The 20,276-nt window shown below is 43.7% G+C and overlaps 3 protein-coding genes across 16 annotated transcripts in view; 2 read left to right on the top strand and 1 right to left on the bottom strand.

The window, feature by feature from the left end:
- Positions 1-2,022: 2,022 nt before the first annotated feature.
- slc10a4 (solute carrier family 10 member 4) lies at positions 2,023-4,998 on the top strand. The gene is made up of 3 exons (XM_072388735.1): positions 2,023-2,555; positions 2,824-3,034; positions 4,357-4,998. The coding sequence occupies exons 1-3, from the start codon at positions 2,023-2,025 to the stop codon at positions 4,879-4,881; spliced, it is 1,269 nt and encodes a 422-aa protein (XP_072244836.1). The 3' UTR covers positions 4,882-4,998.
- A 489-nt stretch (positions 4,999-5,487) lies between these two features.
- On the top strand, positions 5,488-7,406 carry zar1 (zygote arrest 1). The gene is made up of 4 exons (XM_072388734.1): positions 5,488-6,165; positions 6,643-6,735; positions 6,907-6,981; positions 7,056-7,406. Exons 1-4 carry the CDS (start codon positions 5,488-5,490, stop codon positions 7,197-7,199), a joined length of 990 nt encoding a protein of 329 aa, XP_072244835.1. The 3' UTR covers positions 7,200-7,406.
- A 220-nt stretch (positions 7,407-7,626) lies between these two features.
- Positions 7,627-20,276, bottom strand: part of fryl (furry homolog, like) — a 58,930-nt gene continuing 46,280 nt past the window's right edge. For 10 of the 14 annotated variants that reach the window (XM_072389992.1, XM_072389988.1, XM_072389989.1 and 7 more), the window contains 10 exons: positions 19,997-20,197; positions 17,309-17,700; positions 15,183-15,390; positions 14,908-15,057; positions 14,694-14,792; positions 13,868-13,936; positions 12,488-12,505; positions 11,735-11,845; positions 10,328-10,521; positions 7,627-9,328 (listed from right to left, as the gene is read on the bottom strand). In XM_072389992.1, the coding sequence (XP_072246093.1) occupies positions 9,088-9,328; positions 10,328-10,521; positions 11,735-11,845; positions 12,488-12,505; positions 13,868-13,936; positions 14,694-14,792; positions 14,908-15,057; positions 15,183-15,390; positions 17,309-17,700; positions 19,997-20,197 (1,683 nt within the window). In that variant the 3' untranslated portion in view covers positions 7,627-9,087. The other 4 variants (XM_072389984.1, XM_072389987.1, XM_072389994.1 and 1 more) reach the window with 2 other exon arrangements.

The raw sequence follows: 20,276 nt of genomic DNA, 5'->3' as shown, positions 1-20,276 counted from the left end.
GTGACAAATCCTGAACACCAACAGTGTGAACAGAATGCAGTTATTTGCAAGTATTTTATTCATAACAGAAATCAGAAAACAGCTTAAAAAAGTTGAGACGGGGCCATGCTTACCTGTGTGCCATCCACTCTTCTTTTAACAGCCTTTAAATGTCTGAGCCGCTGATAACACGCTGGATGTCCCTCTCCTCTTCAGTCTGGAGGACTCAGTGTCCAAGACCTCCCAAAAGAATTTCAGATTTTGATTCATCTGACCACAGAGCACTTTTTGCCTCAGTCCATTTGCAATGAGCTTTGGCCCAGAGGACGGTGATGTTCCTGATGTTCACGTATGGCCTCAGCTTAAATTTACATTTAAATTATATTTTCTAAGTTCTATTATAAAGAAGATATTGGTTTATGAGATGAGCAAATTGTTGCATTAATGTTTTAATTTACACTTTACGCAGCATCCTAACTTTTTTTTAAAATTTGGGTCGTACTTAAGGCGGGTCAAATTCAAAGTATTCATGTGATAAAATGTAGCTAAAGCCCTGTAGGTCTTTCAGACTACAGACTTCTATCTCTCCAGCTTAGACATATCTCCTCTTAAGACAATTAGAGAAAACGTGTTTTTGCTCCAGTGTAATTGTATCTCGGTGTTATACATCCAGCTGCTGAGGGCGAGGTGACGTTGTGTATTCAGCACACAGACACACCTAAAGTCCTCTACTGGTTACAGGGAGGGGTTGTTATGTGTCTCCGGAATGAGGATGAGACTGAAAGCCTGAGTCACTGACTGCTGCAAACCGTCCCATCCTACATTAGCCTCTGCCCTGAAGACATGTGACGTCAGTGGATTCATATTTTCCTCTTTGTGTGCGGCTGATGGAGTTTCTGTGGGCTGCATGCACACAAAACGCAGAAGAATCACACGGGTGATGTCGAACGTTCTGATTTACGGCGTCACACAAACCATCACCACAGCAAACCACAGTATTTCACTCATACTGCTCATGTACAGACAGACAGAAACAGCACGAAAAGAGGCTGTGCCTGTTTGAAAGTACGGACTGCATGTATGGGAAGTACAGCAACATGTGCTGCATTCATTGTACGTACAGGTTTAAGTAGTGCTACGGTAAATTAGTTTGTTGGGAATTTCATTTTGATTAATCCTGATGCTTTTTCTAAAAAAAAAACAAACAAAAGTGACCATTATAAAACACAAAGAAATGAAATGACAGTTATTAGAGTCCTTAACCTCATCAGGGCCAACATGGGTAACAATAGACCCTAGACCATAGATTGTATTTGAAAATTTTCCATAGTGTAACGACTTATTTCAGCCTTTTCCCCACCCTGGTTATTGACATCTGAGCTGCATCAAACTTTTCACACATTTAAGCTCTCAGCTTGCTTCTAAACAGATTTTTTTAGACGGTTGATAACAGCAGAATGTGCGTCTTTTTGTATCAGTTCGACTTAGCAAACGCCGATCAAAAACGTCAGTAAAATCATTTAACCATATACACGTTAATAATAATCATGAAAACAAACACGCGCCCTTCTTACGCCATAAAGTTTAAGAGGAAGGTTCGTGCGTAATGCGTCCTCTTAGTGGAAAACAGCACCGCCAACAGAAGAAAGGGGCAGGCGCATTTTTTACAGTTTGCTGCACGAATATAAAGATCGGCGCAATTTTCATTCATGCAGGCTGTGCTTCCTCAGCATCGCCCTCACACTCCAGACCCATTTCCTCGGGATCTCCAAAGCTGACCGACAGTAAAACGGCAGCCTGGGCGTTATTGGAAGTGCCAGCCGACTCCAATCCAGAAGTCCAGCGCGGAGCTCATCTGTGGCACCAGTCTGACTCAGTGAGTCGCTTTAGGACTATCGGTACCATGACACCATCACAGTCCCCGGCCACTGGATCTTCAGCAGTTTCTCATTAGTGACCGCGCGCCACTAGGGGAATCGTTTTACGCACGAGCACCAACAGGCACGAAGCGACTGTGGAGATTCTCGGTCCTCCTGTTGCGCCATGGAGAACTCAAGCCTGCTTAGTAGCAGCGCACACATTGCTGGCATGATGGACTTTCTTATCTCAGACTCCTTGAAGCGAATTGTGGGTTCCCCTGGGGAAGATGTGATGAACGGATTAGGGCTTACCAGGGGTGCCATATTCCTTAAAGGCAGCGCATTCAGGACTCCCGCTGGAGCTGACTTTATGGCCGCTCCCCCGACGGAATCCCCTCATCTGATGCCTGCCTTCTGGGACTCCCCACTCAGCCATGGGATCAATGTGTTTGTTGGACTGGTCCTTTGTTTCACAATGTTGGGTTTGGGCTGCACGGTGGAGGTGAACCAGCTTGGAGAGCATATCCGCAGACCCATCGGGGTGCTGCTGGCTCTGGTGTGTCAGTTTGTTATCATGCCCTTGGTGGCCTTTCTCCTGGCTTTAGCTTTCTCTCTGGATGATGTGGCAGCGATGGCAGTTCTCCTCTGTGGCTGCTGTCCTGGAGGAAACTTATCAAACATCATGTCGCTGCTGGCGCACGGAGAGATGAATCTCAGGTAGATCTACTGTAATCACCCCATAGCTAACATAAAGGGACTTATCCTGCGCGACTAAAACCGATTTCACAAGGCTGAAAAGGATTCTGTGCGTATTATTCTAACATTTACGCACGGATATAACCCACGCTGAGTAAATTTCAAGCACAACTTTGAAATTCTTCCTTAAAGTCATTACTGCATGTTTGTCAGTGAAAATGATACCACATTGTGACTAAAAACTGCTTCCGTCTCCTGTAACTGTGCGTCTTTGCTCTCCTCTCCCCAGCATCATCATGACCATATCATCCACCCTGCTGGCACTCGTTCTCATGCCGCTCTGCTTGTGGATCTACAGTCGGGCCTGGATCAACACACCTGTGGTCGACCTGCTGCCCTTCGGGGCCATCATCCTGACTCTGTGTAGCACCCTCATCCCCATTGGTTTAGGAGTTATGTTGAGGTACCGCTACACGCGTGTGGCCGATATAGTTTTAAAGGTAATGTCAGAGCAACTTATCAAAGTTATTTTGCTAAAAAAAAAAAAAAAAAAAAAAAAAAATCAATTAAGTAATTCTGAGTTCATGGAACGCACAGTAATTATGGTGACTGGGACCACCTTTGCGCAAAGGCGCACTGCGTCTTTTTCAGCTGGTGTCATTAGTGGTGGGGGATGCTGACCGCAGGAAGAGTGACATCACAGACTGTGTCAGGAAGAGCTCCTCCCTGTTCCTACCGATAAAGCCTCGTATGAGGGAGGGGACTCATCATTAGTGTAGCCAGGCAGCAGAGATGCACCAATGCAGCCCTGTTTGAGGAGTCTTGTCAGTTTGAATTATAGGCTATAACTTATAAAGGATGCAAAACTTAAAATACTGAAATATATGTTAGGAAGAGCCAGAGCACAGATCAACTGTAAAGGTTTCATAGAAAGAGGCTGCCATAAAGTTCTGTGCATAAGCCAATCCTCATTTCTTTAAATTTCGCCTCCAAGGAACCAGACTGTCTTATAATCTTACAAAGTGGTTTCAATTAATGTATGTTGCAAAAACATACATTTTCCCCCATTACTTTACAAAAAAAGCACAATTTTAGATGATTCTCAAAGAGCTATGAGCTGAAAACTTGGCATATCTCAGCATAGGGTGCAGTGTGTCCTTAATAAAATGAGGGAAACAGGACCAGTGTAGGAGAAAAGAGAAAAGAAAAGATGAACAGTCCTTAAGATATAGAGAAAAAATCCAGCAAAAGAGATGCATCTCGTCCTTGAGTTGATCCATTTATTGTTGGCCAAAGCCTATTCAGAAATGGTCTCCATGGGAGGGTGGTGGACAAGAAGCATTCTTAAAGAATGGAAACAGGGAGAAAAGGCTGAGGTATACCAAATGATACTGAAAATCAGTGGCAACAGGTCTTATGGAGGGATGAATCCTCCCCAGAGCTCAACATCATTGAAGCAGTGTGGGATCATCTGACAGAGAACGGAACAAAAGGCAGCCGACATCCAAAGAAGAGCTTTGGAGCTTCAAAAAGCCTGGAGAACTATTCCTGAAGACTACTTAAAGAAATGACAGATAGCTTGTGTAAGAATGTTCAAGTTGAGTTAAAGAATAGAGGTGGTCAGACCGAATATTGACCCAAGCTTGTTAGAATTCTACAAACTCTGTTTTGCCTCACTTTATTTATATTTCCTGTTTCAGTACATCGCTGCACTTATTTCACATTCTCCTGGTAAAAGATGACGACATGGGGGCTGGTCAAGACTTTTGCATGTATGATATGTACAGAAAATCCTTCTTATCCCGAGCTCTTGTGTGTGCAGGCATCGCTTTGGTCTCTGCTGGTGACCCTTTTGATGCTGTTTATCCTGACTGGAGCGATGCTGGGACCCGAGCTGCTCTCCACCATCCCGCTCTCTGTCTACGTGGTGGCCGTCCTGATGCCTCTGTGTGGCTACGCTGCAGGTTATGGCCTGGCAGTGCTCTTTGACTTGCCCCCCAACAGCCGCAGGGCAGTCTCGCTTGAGACAGGGTGCCAGAATGTGCAACTGTGTACAGCCATCTTGAAGCTGGCCTTCCCCCCACAGCTGATGGGAGGGATGTACATGTTCCCCCTGCTCTACGCCCTGTTCCAAGCGGCCGAGGCGGGCATTTTCATCCTGGCCTACAGGTTGTACAGGAAGGAGGTCCTTCACAAACCAGATCCCACGATGGACGGCTATGACACAGACTTAACGTACCAAAGATTTCACGATGAGGACTTTGACTCATCTTATGGAGCGGTAACAGTGAGTGACCCAAACAGCATCATGTTGGACCCCTGCCCTCCTGATCCAACTCCTGTTTAGTGTGTAGATTTTAGAAAGCAGCTCTGTGTTGCTGATTTAAGGCAGCACAGTAAGATCTGCAGCTGGATAGGCTAAATCATTCTGATTGTTCTAACTCGTAACAAAAAAAAAAAGAAACATGGAGATTAAGCAGATAATTGTTTATCATGGACATGGAGGGCGGCTGCAAAAGGTGCTTAATGTCATAAGCTTAATTCATTCATGTTAACCACGGATGTCTTTTATGCTGAAAGAACGTTGCTGTTACCTGTAGAGTTAAAGTTAGACAACATTTAATACCTGTGATTTACAGTTGTGTGCGTGAGTTTGAAAGAGGGTCTAAAGCCATTTGACAAACATATCAGATTCATTTATGTGCGGATTTCCAAACAAGCCTGTGCCAAACGAGTATCTCAACAAACTGTACTATATGTGTATATCATAGAAAACTGTATAAAAGAAGAGAATTAAAGAGGCAAAACTAAACTTCTCCGCTTACCTTGGTCATGTGTCTGCTGTTTTTATTCGAGGCGAGTCCCACCTGAACCCAATCAGGCCTGATCGAGCGCGCGTGTCGTCCAATCTATTTAAGTAGTTACAGCAACCATCTGGTGTCGGTTGAACAAAATGGCAACGTATGGTGAGGACCCAGTAGACAACTACTTCTACTCATCCTACAACCCTTACATGGGCAGATACCCCAGGCCCAGAGACTCGGGTTGGAAATATAAAAATTACTTCTCCCACTATGGAGACACTTCTGAGGCCTTCAACAATCACCAGCGCGCGCAGCTCAAATCCATCTTATCTCAAATCAATCCCAAACTCACCCCACGGCTCAGGAAGGCAAACACCAAAGATGTGGCGGTGCAGGTCAACCCGAAGAAGGACGCCTCGGTACAGTGCTCCATCGGCCCGCGGACCCTGCAGGCGATGAAGCGGGACTTCCAGCGCAAGCAGAGGCCGGAGCTCGCGACGCCCAGCGGCGGCAGCCCGAAGGCGGCGGCAGCGGTGCGTTACCCCCGCACCCTTGCTGTGTATTCACCTATAGCTTATAGGAGCGTTACATCTTTCCTCGTTGACGAAAACAACAACAAAGAGTCCTCGACTGACGCGGCGCTGACCGCAGAATTGCCCAGTGACCCGGCTGACCCCGAGAAGGACGAGGACAGCCAGGCTGAGGGTGGAATTGCTGCAAAACTGTCTGAGCAGAACAAAAAGCAGAAGTCCAATCCGCAGGTGATGAGTGAAGGGGTCCAGCTAACTGCGGAGGAGTCCAAGGGCAAGGCGCGCGTGCGCTTCCAGGTGGGTTAAGACACGCACGCGGGGTGGTTTGACTCAAAGCTGGAGGAGAGGTGTGCAATCTATTATATTCACTACTACGCTGTTTTGGGACATTTGTTTTGTCCTAATTATTCGACGTATTCTGCCTGTCACTTGTTTTAATGCTGTTTAGAAAACTTAAAACAAACTCTGAACATGGACCCAAAAGCAAACTAACTGAAGTCCTTAAAGTAATCCATTTGGGTTCGGTTTCACGGTAAAAGTTATCTTGGCGTTTTAACGCTACTGCTTTATGTCCCCTTCGCATCAAAACATCAGCCTTCTAGTTAAAAAAGTGAAACTGAACCCCAGCAGTGTCTTTATGCCTTCATGGGGCAACCGCGAGAAATGATGCTCCAAAAAGCCCAAATCTGTGCTATCTGAATTTGCATTTGAAATGATCCAGTGAGATTCTGAATATTAACACTCGAACTGAGAAATCTGCGTTCCTCTCTTCAGTTTCTGGAACAGAAGTACGGATATTATCACTGCAGAGAATGTAATCTTCGATGGGAGAGTGCCTATGTGTGGTGTGTTCAGGGTACCAACAAGGTGAGAAGCTTGTAGCACTATTGCCCAAAATGTTTTAAAACTTGTTTAAAATTTACGCTGTCACTTTCTTCATATTGTGCTTATGGATATGCTCTATACATTAAACTGACTAAAGCCCTCTTTAAGCTACCGTGGAGACCTTTGTCGTAACCACAGCATGGTGTGTTCCAGGTTTACTTTAAGCAGTTCTGTAGGAAATGCCAAAAAGAGTTCAACCCATACCGTGTTGAGGACATCACATGCCACGTAAGCCTCTCTTCCTTCCTTGCATTGGGATGCTAATCACCGCTTCAGTATTCTAATTCTTCTTTTGCCTGCAGACTTGCAATAAAGCGCGCTGCTCCTGTGCCATAACACAGCGGCATGTCGACCCCAAACGACCTCACAGACAGGACTTGTGCGGCAGATGCAAAGGCAAGCGTCTCTCTTGCGACAGCACATTCAGCTTCAAATACATCATCTGAGTCACCTCAACTGAACTTTTCCCTGTAAAACTCATGTGCACAAGTCCTGGAGGCACCTTTTGGCCAGTCACTTTAACCAGCAGGTGCAACTTGAATGCAAAGCACAGATTTTTGGTCTTTCAATACTTTATTTCATATATTTTTGTGTTGACTCTGAAAGCGCAATACACTTTACTATGTAATAAATGACTACCTTGCATTCTGTAACTGAGTTTTTTTTTTTTTTTTTCCCTTCATTTTGACCCTTAACTGACAGAAGGGCTGATGGAAAGACTAAAATAGTCTCCATGCTCAGTGTGGGTTCCTACTTGTCCAAATACTCTTTATTTGGCCCCATGTTGAACTTTCCTATGATGCACCATCAGCTGGCTCCAGTTTAGGGTTGTGAACATGTGTCAACTTTTCAATAACTTCAGACAAAACAATGTAGGATTAAGTTTTTATTTCTTCCAGAGAAGGCTGGCATGTGAAAGGAAAATGTATAATGCAGCTCTACATCAAAACATCTTCCAAGTAAATCCTTAAATTAACAGCATTTAATGTACCAGACAAGCAGAGGGAAAAGTTGAATGAGTACAGTGGCTAACAATGTGCCATGACATGCTCTCCAAAAAGCATTCATAAGTCCATGTCCTGCAGTCACAGCAAAGTAGGGCCTGTCAGAGTTCAAAGCTTCAGTGAGTCATTTCCTCTTGGAAAATGGAGAGAAGGAATGCATATGAACATGCCTTGGCTGCATTGAAAGGGCTGAGCAGGAAGCTGGCTACTTTTGATCTCCCATGCCATGGCTATTAAAGGTAGCCAACCCTAAAGTGAGCACTAAGACCACAGCCAAGGCAGCCTCTGGGAAATTTTGAAGCTTGTTAGAATGACAAAGGTGGAGCAGATCATAAATGAATCAAACCTGGTCTTGGCTTTCTCTCATCACATTAGCTTTATACATACATCCTCTTTTGGATGAACAGTGCATTAGACAAAAGTACAGGGGGGGTGGGATACTGTTTTTACACTATACATTTTCTAAAATATATACAGAGTAAAATAAGTTATGTTTCCATAATGAGCTGTAGCCAGTCTGCACTTGTGTGCAATTAAATGCATTTATGTGTGAGCATATACCAGAAGCTCCAATATATATATCACACAGTCAAGAGTCTCTAAAGGCATCTACTTATTTGGTTAAAGAGTGAGTTTTGCGTGAGGATCTGTTGAAGGAGACTCTCTCCCCTCAGAGCAGATCAATAAACAGATATATTTCTCTTTTTACACTCCCTGAAGGTAAACGTTTCCCACAGGGTTACAATTACATGTTAAATATCCTAACATTTACAACCTAGGATGTTAGCTCTAATAAAAAATACATTTCTCAAAAAAATATTCTTGCAGTGCTTTTTCTCTTTCAAGCATGCAGTTGAAAACTTTTTTTTTTCTCTCTCCTCTCTTTAAAAACAAGATTTTTTCTGAGTTTGCTTGATGGCGTGTCCAACGCATGTAACGCCTCCTCCGGACTGTTACATGCAGGCCCCGGGGCGGCCGCTGCTCTGTGCGATGGGACCTTCTCATCAGGCAAAAAAAAAAAGAAAAGAAAAGTCATCACCCAACTGCGTCTTCTTACTCTTCCCGAGACACACCACCACATGACTTATTGCAACTGAATTTTGCAAGTTGGCTTAGTCTGGGAAAAGATGTTAGCTTTAAGCATTCAAACGTATTTTTATAATATGTTAAGAGTCACAGTTATTCCCACGCATCCTTTAGCCCTTTGTAGGTGGAGTCTCTCTTGTCCTCCTCCCCTCAATGTCTTCCCTCTCTCTACAGCTGATGTGAGGTGTGTGTAGAGCAGGGGGATATTTCTGTCCAGTTTAGTCCAGCCTGCAGCGCCACAGGCTCAGAGTCCAGTGCTGACCATGGTGGTGTGAGGCTGGCAGGCCTGGGCCTGACTCAGAGCTTCACGGATCTGCAGGTTGAGCTCCATGAGGCGGGAGCCAGCCTGAGACAGGTCCCTGCTGGGGCCCACCACCGCCAGGCAGCCCGTCTGGCCCAACGTTTGGTGACGGAAGTAGATGTGCAGAAGAGTCTGAACTGCATTATCGGTCTCACTGCCGAAGATATCATTAGGCCACAAAGACCTGGAGATAAATAAAGCAGGGAACAATAGCTGTAGTCAGAAAGAACATCTTATGAAGCGTTTTTGTGTGGTTTATGCACATCAGGTGCCTCGTTTGAAATAATCTGCACCAGTTTTCAGTGTAACTTGGTCAGAGAATCACCTGTGGCTGTAAACACACCGACACACTTCCTTACTCCATTAAATTATTTGAAAGTCTGGCACAGTCTATAAGATAAATCACAGATGTCTAAACTGTGCGCATGGACCACATACTGTGGTCATGCCTGATAAATATATCAGCATGTTTATGTATGGATTCATGAATCAGTCTTTGTTTATCCACTGACGGGAGCAGAGCTCTCCCACAACATATTCAAACTCTTAATAAAGTCCATAACTATTCAATGCTCCTCAGTTGTGAGTCTCTTTGTATTCATCTGCTAAATCAGTGGAATGTAATAAATGTGCTAAATTGTGTGTCCTGTCTGTGTTGCCCCAGCTTCACACACACAGATGATAAAACAACTGATCCCACCCACAGTGAGGCGATAGCGTCTGTACTAATTGAACCGTACTGTACCATGTAATAGAGAAACATTAAATATCAAACAAGACAAACTCTGGCATTAAGCAAATTATGCAGTGTAACCCTCGCCGGCCCCAGACGCAGAACAAAACCATAGGGTTTTCTTTGATTGTGGCTACAAATGGTAGTCTCACATCGGACATTAAGAGCGGTTCAAAGACCACAGCTGTCACAGCCTTGGGACCAAAGACAGGAAGCTGGTGCCAGAAATGTAGGATTACTGTGTAATAGGAAAGTAGCATGAAGTAGCTCAGGCACCATCATATAAAACCAAATCAGTCCCGACAGAAATCCACCCATCCATCATTTTCTTTACCTGCTCAAACCAACTCAGGGTTGTGAGGGGGCTGGAGTCTATCCTTTCTTCTCAAAGTCATTGAAAAGTCAAAACATTAGTTTCTGTGCCATTCATCTGTTTCCTGTTCATCTTACCTAAAGATTTTGACCTGTGTGAGGGCAGAGCTGAAGTCTCGGGCGCGAAGAGTTTCAATCAGTGACTGGATGGCTGTCTCTGAGTTGGTCTGGGCATTGTCTGACATGCACACATCCTCCTGACCATCATTTCCTGCTTCTGCCTCAATCAGGCAACTCTCCAGGATGGTGAGCTCTTCAGACATGTTTGTCACCTTAGAAACAGAGACATAAAACAATATTTATCCTAACATCATTGCACTGAATGTCAGCAGGTGTGGGAAACACAAATGGAGGGTAAGCAAATGAAACCTCATGTAAATACTAACTGAATCAGCTGATCCCATCAATCGGTACAGAACGTCTAATTGAATCAAATACCACAATCTGATTAAAGCTAAACCAAGGTACAGTTCAAATAAGGGCCAACTGCAATACAGACATATTGATGACCATTTAAATAACCAGTGCTTAAACTGTATTGAACAAAGAGCTTGTGGAAAAGCGACGGCAGCGCTGCCGCTGGTCTGTTCTGGTTTCTCTAACAAAGGGAGACAAGACGGGTTTTTATGCCATTCGGTCCGTGTATGTTTGAACACTAACAGGACGTCCCAGCACGTCTACCCTAAGGTCAGAGCATGCACTGCCATCAGAAACAAAAACCCAGGAGCTCCATCTCAGACCTCAGTTAGCATGTTAAATGTTAACGTTTTTGACAGTACAGTTAGAAAAAGAGCGGCTTGTTTGGAAGGGTTGCAGGAGAAAGCCTCATCTCTCTCTTAAAAAACAAACATGGCATTTTTTTATATAATCTCATAGGGATCGCTTCTTCCAGTTCTGTTGATTGCTGTAGCTGCATTTTCATGTCTTTGTTGATCATACTACAATGGCAGAAGCTCCTGGTAAAAATGACCTTTGCCACCATTTCTTCCCTCTGAGAACAGAAAGGGAAGTGAGACTGACATTTGAGGCAGAACTTGTGACTTTTCTTCTGGACCGGTTAAAAAAAAAAAATGGTGTGGATGCAGCTTATGTCGCATCTTTTCCCAGCCGAATAATAATTTTTAAAAATGACAAAACCATTCCGTAAACCTTTATTTTGCACCCCCTCATGAAACTGTGAATGTGGAATGAAACCCATTCGAAAGGGTTCATTTTTCAGCATTTATCTAAACCTAACCATAATTCCTAAAACCGAGCGTTAACCTTCAAAAATGACACTGTCCCCATGACGACGACATTTCTGTGCCCCTCCATTTACAGGAAGTCCCCATAAGTTGGTGTGGAGTCAGACTTTTGTCCCCACAAGTACACACACACACAGAATATTCAAATCAATAAACTGAAAACCAATTAGCTAACAAAAAATATCCTAATATCGGAATATTTGGTTCCAGCCTTGAATAATGCTTTAAGTCTTATTCTCACCTCTGCCTCTCTCTTGATGGTGTCCACCCTGCTGATGAGCTTACAGTAGGCCTGGAACAGCAGGAGCAGCTGAAAGTGCAGCTTATAAAGCCTCCGACACAACTCCAGCTCCTGCAGAGACAGAAACATGAACAACGGTCAGATGTCAGCAATAAAGTCTGGCCTGCACTTGAATTTACTCTGATGATCCTAAGATTAGACAGATGGGTATCCTGGGTTAGAGACATGGGAGTAGATGAGAGGGTTAACAACTGGTTTGGGCCATCGAGCAAGAGGTGAGTGAACGTCCATTAGAATCAGTCATAAGATTTCAATTAGATAACCTAATGTCACCATCTGCTGTGATGCTACTCGTGGGCCGCAATGACGAGGCTTTGCTGACTAGATGAATGATCCAAAGAAGTAAAAGTTACAACCCTTATCCAGGAAAACATGGTGGAGAACAACTGTGATTGAAACAGATATGGGAATGAAATAATGAACATGCAAAATGAAAGGAAACGAGCTGGAACCTTCCTCAAGGTAAGAACACCTCTGAAATCAACAGTAGGCAGGGATAACAGAGCCTCTTATGATTGGATGAATAAAGAAGTGGAATTGGGTTACATGAAAAATCTAAGCAAAAACGGAGAAGTGAGTGGCAGCATAGCACAGTCTGTGGCTATCGAGAGCGCAGCTATGTGCAGAGAGATGAGATGGGCAGTGTTTCGTCCGGATGTCATTATGAAATTCTATAATATGAGAACCACTTACTGCTAGATTTTCCATTTGCTAAGCAAGAAGGTGAGCAGGTCACACACACGTACACACACACACACACACACACACACATACAAATAACAAAACAGGAGAGAAAGATCAAGAATTAGTTAGCTTAAACACGACAGCTGAGACTAAGTGAAGAGGTTTATCATCTTCTCTCCACACAGATGAGGGAAGGCTCGAAACATGTGAGCTCACCTCAGCAGTTACACAAACATTTACTCTGAAAAGCTGGATAACAGCATGTGTAAAGAGGGAGAGAAAGGACCAGGTACAGTAGAGGCTAACGGAGAGGAAGAAGAGTAGTAAAAGACTTCTGGAGGTGTTGCTGTTGTGGTTTAGCTTTAACCTAAGTTAACGTTTCCCTGAGAGGGAAACATGAAAATAAAGCCAGCAGATCTTTGGAATTGTGCATGTCTGTGTTCAAGTCTTAAATACTAGAGTTGTAAATGGCTTGCAGTCTTAGAAAGACATAAAACCGCCCATAGGATGGTCCAAGCCAATCTGAAATCACTTCCCCTATTGCAGTCAGAAATAATGCCTGTGTTCTTTAAACTTATTGTTTGTCTTATTTGATCTTCAAAAGGAAGTTAAAAAGTTGTGTGTCTGCGACAGCAAACCACGTCAGGTGCAGAGAATGTGCTGTTAGTGGTGCTGAGGAGTAAAGTTAGTATGTGTTTTAAAAAAATCTGTGATCCAAAAAATAGAAAAGGTGAGGACCGAGACGTTTGATCAATCCATCTGTTGTGGATATTCACAACATGAAGCAAAATAGAGCCATCAAACAATGAGGGGGATTTTGCCATTCTTTACAACAGGAAAAGAAAAAGTAAATACTGGGTCCATCGGTCCTGACATTAAGAGTTTCACCATGTGATGAAAGAGGTGTGGAAATACCCAGATCGCTTCCAGGTTTATTCAGTTTGGTCACTGGTTCAAGTCTGATACCTTGCTGGTAATACTTCAAACGCATCAAACAACCAATTTCTGCGATCCAATAAACCTGTATTCCTCACTTGTCATTTATTATCGCTTGTCATAACGTGCTGTGGCCGAGTAATGTGGAAAAATACAGAAAAATCAAACCTGTTCCCTAAACTTCAATGATGGACAAGAGCTTAGCGGTTACTGTGTAAATGGGATGGAAATAATGTGACAGACTTCTTTTCAAATCTGTAACTATGTTAGTTCATATGGACTTCAAAGGCCTTGAAACACACAACACACAAGTCACCCCCCGTTGATGGGTTACTGTTCAAAACTACGTCTCTGAAAGAATTCCTTAACATCTACAGAAACTAGGCACCAGCATATTTCTATAATTAAAAAAAAAATATGTTTTAGAGTTACCAAAGGAGCTCTCATTCCTACCTGTGCATGAGTATTAGGTCGTTGGCTGCTGTCTTTGTCTCCAAACGTTTTCCTGCAGTTCTCCAGCCACTACAGGGTTGAAGGGAAACGCACAGGTGAGACAAAACAAGAGGCAAAGAAATACAAGACTTAGGTCAAAGAGCAGAGGGCCAGTAAAAGAGTGATTCCGAGAGCTCTTTTTCCCCTCCCGTGGACATATGCGCCTACATTTGTTTGTATATATAATAAAGGTTGTTCGGGGAGGAGATTCAATAAGAGTGTGGTACTTAGCGAATTAAAGATGGCCTGTTCCAGAGCATGGGATGGTATCTCGCCCTCCAGGGAATATAGCCGTCTCATTCAATTAGCGCCCCTGCATCCCAGAACCCTCTGCAATCTCATTTCTCTTTCTTCCCCTCCCCCTTCCTCTCTTCTCCCACCCCTCACAGCTTCTCCTGTAACTGCTTTAGGATTGCTGAGGGTTATTTTTATCCCTCCAGTAGGGCTGTCACTGGTGATGCAACCACTGATTCAATGTTCGCTTTACTGATGAGACAGATTGAGCATATCTTGTACAGCATCAGCTGTCTGTCTTTATGTTCTCCCCGCCTTGCACGGTGTGATCGCTTAGAGATGAAGGGCATTGTACATTTTACACAAATTAGGGAGCCATTATGATTCAGTCCCTTTGAGTCTTTCTCTCTCACACATCCTGATAGAAGAACTAAAAGTGCAACTGTGGCAGTCTTCTAAATCTGAGTATGTGAGGCAACGTGTCCTGTGGGTAAGTGTTCAAAGAGAACAGGAAAGCAGATCAGGTGGATGATAAATGTGGTAAAAGACTTACAAGCTCTGCAGCCTCTCTCTTGGCGTTGTAAGTGTCCAGGTGCTCCTGTAACTCCAGCACACTAAACTTCAGAGTCTCCAACAGTCCACAAGAGACCAGCTACAACAGCAGCACAGGACACCGCCAAGATTAAGCCACAACATTCAATAAAAGGCACAGCAAGTGGAATTCTATTCTTAAAATCATTAGAAATAACCATGAAGAACAGTCTTACCGTCTCTGCATCCAGCAACACAGTGGGGCACTGTGAGCGAGACGTCATGACTTCTAGGGAGCTGAGGAACTGATTACCCATTCGCTGAAGCCTCTCTCCAAGAAAACGAACAGATGCATGTGTGATGGAGCCAAATTTCCTCTGAATACTCTATAAAACAAAAGCGATGATTTAAAATATATATATATATATATATATATCAGAAAAGAATGAAAAAAACAAACAGAATAATGAAAGGCTTTACTGAGAAGTAAACATAAAATAAATGCATTTACCTCGAAGAGTCGGGAAAACACATGGAACGTGTAAACAGCAGAGGACCCATCTGAGTCTGACAACATCTGGTTGACATGACAACGCCAAGCATCTTCCTCATTGTCATAGGCAACAGGCTGGAATGCTGCCAGGATGGCAGAGAGGAAGGGCGAAGGAGGTGGAGAGGCCTGAATCTCTGGAAAGCCGTCTGCGTCACCCTCATCTTGACTGAAACACACACGGGGGCCAATGAGCTACGATCCAACATGTTCCACACTCCAGCACGGAAGGACAAATGTAAACACACACACGCTCGTTGTCACTTGCTGCAAGTAAACAACCTCTTGCTGCTGTATTTCTGCCTCCCTCGCTGTACATCCTACTGTAATACATCGAAAGCTTTGACCCACAGCAGAGCTTTCACTATAACATGAGCTATTAGCATTTTAGCATCATGCAACCATCTCTCTCCATCTCACATACACAAACACAGATGATGTACGGACAAATACTCACAGGCCTGTAGGACCAAACAGCCTGAAGAAGCAGACAGAATACAAGTATTTAAAGCCCGCACTGCCAAGCACTGCAGCGGACACAGTCTCTGTCCTCATCCTCATCCCAACTATCGCTTCTCTCCCCCCAGCTCTCTCCCCTTGTCTGCAGCACGAATGTGCTGCAACTGCTAACAGCACTAGCGCACTCCTCACATCCCACACAAGACTGCAGAGTGCTCTATACAAGCAAAGCTTCTACACACACGCACCCCTCTCACACACACTTCTGAATGCAAAGCTTCCAATTTAACACTACTGGAACGTAGCCTTAGTTGGTTTTATCTTGTTCTTTCTCGAATCCACATACCAGCACACTTTAATAGCTTAATGTCCTGCAGTATTCAGATAATCACTCAAAGCCTAAGTGTGTCCATGTGTGGGCCTAAGTAAAAGAGCCCCAGTAGAACAATTTAATAGTAAGAGGCTCCTTTAATTATTATTGTTATTGTTCTAAAGACCAATGGAAAGTTGGTCACTTAGCAAGATGCTAAGACAGTGTCTGCATTTTTCTTTTGTTCAGCAAAGCTTCATCATACTGTCTCACCGTAGTTTATATCTATCCCTTTAGAACTGTCCTCTACTCAGAATTGGCCCACCTTGAGAAGTGGACTGAGGCCAGCCACCCTTCATCATTTTAGAAAGCCATGCCAAGAAAGAAATCCCATCATTTCAGAAGTCTCACAGAAGCCACTTATTGTAATCCATATGTCCATAAGCAGACAAACAGTCTTTTATAAGCTGAATCTAAATTTATCACAAAGAAAAAAAATTAAGACAATACTTGGTTTGAGAAACAGCTGTAATAAACAATATTATTATGATTTTCATGCCTTTTAATGTGACTGGCATTTTGTTTGTGTAATTCAAATGTTCAATTAGTGAACCATTTGAAATAGCTGTTTACTTCTAATTATTGATCATATTTATTGGACATATAAACTGTCAGAACTGGACTTTTAAATGCATGTAAACATGTTAGTCTGACCAAAATCGCACTAAATCGCACTAAAGCTTCTCAAAAGTGAGTTGAAACACCCAAATAATGCTGTTAGGGTCCCTCCTGCATGTATACGCTCAACTCAGACTCATATGGGCTATTGGAGCTCTTTGCCTGCTCTAAAGTTGAATCTTTTTGCATTTTTCTTCTCTAACACCTAACCCAAAACACAAAGTGGAAGTATACATGAATACAGACAAATTCTCAATAAAACTGCTCTAATTCAGATATTTCTCTTTCTTTTGTCAGATGGCTAAACATGACAGAAATCATCCCATTAAGACCAGCCGTTACTCACAGTCACAGCAGACTGTTGCTCTGCTCTCATAAAAACCTGATTTCATAACTGTAGCATCCTCCGACAAAATCGCCACTTAAGAAAGTTCAAGACGTCTGCGCAGTGAATTCAGTTATATTAACATGAGCAATGATCTCCCACAGAGAAAGTTAGAGGCAGCAGAATGTCTTTAATGTGTGTGTGTGTGCGTAGGAGCTGCTTGACCTCAGCCGCGGTGCTACTTAAGAACAGAACCAACATAAGAGCAGTCGATGAACTGACAGAAAATGTCTTGTCACTTTCTGGTCCACCTACCTAGACATGCCAGAGAAGTCCGCCTCCTCCTCCTCACAGCGCTCATCAAGCTCCTTCAAGGCCTGTGTCACATCTTCGTCCCACATAGAGCCACAGGTGCTGTCCGGATCCGGATCCGGATCAGGCTTGGTCTCTGGTGGCATGGGCAGAACCGTCTGGGACTCTTCCTCACAAAGGGACCCTGGTGGGGTGTCAATGGCCGGCGGGGGAGGGGGGGCTGGATCTAGGTCTTCTGGGGGGTCCTGAGTCTCCTGGGGGTCATGAGTGTCCTGTGAGTCTGGGAGGTCACACAGCTCTGGTGGGTCTGAGGGCAGAGGGGGGGCGCTGCAAAACCCCGTGTCCTCACTCACGCTGCTGCTCAGCTCGTCCGCTGCCGTCATGCTGACAGCGTCCTGCAACACAAAGTCAGAGGGGGCGCTCAGGTGCAGCTTCAAAGATCATTTCGCATACCTTGCCTTGAAAAACTAGCGTGGCCTTTATGTCATTGTCTTGTCCTGCTTCCTTACGAGCTGGAACTAAAACTGATTTTTGTGACGTTTGCATCATTTCATCAACAGAAGGTGCTGACCAAGGTCAAACTACAGACTCTCAATCAGATTAATGACTTTTTTTGACCAATACATTTAAATAGCTCCCCTGTAACCACCGACGTTTTTCCTGTTTCATCCCTCTGTTTTTTGGCAGTATGTTCCGGCTCATAGTCACGCTGAAAGCTAAAGCTCGTAACTCTCTGGAGGACTGCAACATGTCTTCCTCATGAATTTGCCTGCATTTAGATTTTTTACCTTCTGTTTAAAAACATCGGCACAGAATGGTCCCATGACCCTGCTTCTCCAGGGGTAACCCAAAAAGTTGAGTATTCTCTGATCAGTGACTACTTTCCCATGTTTCTGAAAACTCACCCAGATGCCTTTTAAATCTTCAAATTTCTTTTAAAAAAAAATCAATGGCTTTTTATGGCCATTCTTCCATAAAGCCCAGTTTTGCGCAGCCAACAGCTTTAAAATGCCCCCCTGGACAGACATTCCAGTCTCTGTTGTGGAGCTTTTCAGCTCCTTCAGGGTTACCTTTAACTCATTTGTTATCTCTGACTAATGGCTTGTTGCGGTGCGATATCATTTCCATTTCTTAACAATAGTGATTAGTGGGGTACAGTTAAGTCAGTGCTTCTAATGTTGTTCAGTTCTTCTCAATGTCACTCTTATCCAACATTTTATGTAAGAAATTAAACGTAATCGATTAACAGAAGCCAATAATAATCTATCAGTAAGATACCACTAAAAGCCTGATGTTAATGCAAATCAACAGTCGTATTATGGAGGAACGACAAAGAGCGAGCAAACTGCTTTGATGCATGTTCCATCTCTCAAAGGGGCTTCCTGTATGATGATGACTGACTAACTAATAATGGACTGCATTGTCGACCTAAGAAATTAATACATTAAGGGCCCATCAGGTGAGGCTGTAATTTAAAATCAACTTGCACAGAAAATGTTTATGTTAGAAACTGTTAGAATTTGTAAAGAAGACCTGATAAACTTCTATTCATTTAGGTATGAAAAGGAGCTAGCTAGATGTTCATGGAGAATGACGGAGGCCTGGATATTCTTTTATTTTTTTTCCTCCTTCTGGCTGTTCTTTTTTGATTTATTTTAAAAGTCTAATGCATTACGCAAGCTGAGTGTGGCAGGCAGCCAGTGCCTCCCAGAGACAGCAACTATATTACAGAAAGCTTTTAGAAGTGGCCGTGGCCATCCTGGAGGGAAAGAGTAAGAGTATTGATGGTTTTATCTGGGGCTCATTAAACTAAGAGCCGGGGCTGAGATGGGTTAGGCGTCCTTGGGATGATATTGAGATCATTGGCTAGATGAAGTTCCTGGAGAGTTACATTCAGCTCTGTGTGTAGAAGTGTAGCAGCACCTGCTTGAAAACGGATTTGGACAGTGTATAAACTAAAGCTATTTCTATATTTCTGTATTCATACATAATTGTTAACTGTGCCATTTCAAACAATTGTCCCATTGTGCATGCAAATGAAACCACAGCATACTCACCATTGTTAGTATAAGTGACAAATGTCAGTAGCAGTAAACAGCACAGGAAAGGCAATGGCATGTTAATAGGGTAGCAAACTGAATGGGTTTAACTACGGTTCAATTAAAGTCAACACACCACTTGTAAAGGACTCATACTCACACATGTATCTGCTGAAGATAAAGGAGCTGGTGTCGCTTTCACAAGTTTTTAAAATGGTGGATTTAGTTGGAATGGTCAGTTGCTGTGTTATTGGGGGGGAGAGCAGTAACAGCTGACCTGAGGTGAGCCTTTTCCTCTTACCAAATCACAAAAATCAAGCCGCAACACCATTAAAAGGCACAAGAGCTTTAGAGCAGGCCTTCAGCACCCACACCCAGAGCAAAGCGACCAAGAAAGCAGTCAGAGAGGAGCTCAGAGGAAGTGTAAGCAGCAAGCAATGTCTTAACCTGACAGCAGGCAGGCAGTTAGGCAGTTATAGAATCAACACTTTTACCCCCATCCAAAACTCCCTGAAGGTAGCTTATCATCCATTTAGATAACAGACAAGCTAAGAAGTACAGTAAAAGCAGATAAAAGCTGAACAGAAATGAAAAAAGCAAGCTAAAAAGCACCCGAGCACCACAGCTTATTGCTGCTCCCGATTGATCGCACCTCAGGCAGCTGGCTGCTGGTGCTGTCTGAGTGGGCCATCTCCAAACTGGGGCTATCCAGTCGGGGGAGAGAGGGCACAGAGGGCAGAGTGGGAAGGACGGTTGCCTCTTCAGTCATGGCACTACTGGAGGATTCTTGAGACTGCTGCAGAGAGTCCACATGGTTGGATGCAGTATCGTCTGTTGCAGAGTCGCTGTTCAGCTGGAGAACAAGAAAAACAATCAGCTCCACTTTTCTGCTCATGCATGTTTAAGCACAGTGGAGATTATTTTGTACACCA

The sequence above is a fragment of the Leuresthes tenuis genome, unplaced genomic scaffold (assembly GCF_036924035.1).
Source record: "Leuresthes tenuis unplaced genomic scaffold, fLeuTen1.0.hap1 SCAF_7, whole genome shotgun sequence".
Classification (NCBI taxonomy): Eukaryota; Metazoa; Chordata; class Actinopteri; order Atheriniformes; family Atherinopsidae; genus Leuresthes; species Leuresthes tenuis.
The sequence above is the reverse complement of the archived record's forward strand: the minus strand, read 5'-3'. Positions and strand labels throughout refer to the sequence as shown.

Excerpts from the sequence above, each read along its gene's own strand:
- slc10a4 (XM_072388735.1), top strand. The coding sequence starts at position 2,023 with ATGGAGAACTCAAGCCTGCTTAGTAGCAGCGCACACATTGCTGGCATG. Across the intron at positions 2,556-2,823 it reads CACGGAGAGATGAATCTCAG|CATCATCATGACCATATCAT; the intron begins GTAGATCTACTG and ends TCCTCTCCCCAG. Across the intron at positions 3,035-4,356 it reads TGGCCGATATAGTTTTAAAG|GCATCGCTTTGGTCTCTGCT; the intron begins GTAATGTCAGAG and ends TTGTGTGTGCAG.
- zar1 (XM_072388734.1), top strand. The coding sequence starts at position 5,488 with ATGGCAACGTATGGTGAGGACCCAGTAGACAACTACTTCTACTCATCC. Across the intron at positions 6,166-6,642 it reads AGGCGCGCGTGCGCTTCCAG|TTTCTGGAACAGAAGTACGG; the intron begins GTGGGTTAAGAC and ends TCCTCTCTTCAG. Across the intron at positions 6,736-6,906 it reads GTGTTCAGGGTACCAACAAG|GTTTACTTTAAGCAGTTCTG; the intron begins GTGAGAAGCTTG and ends GGTGTGTTCCAG.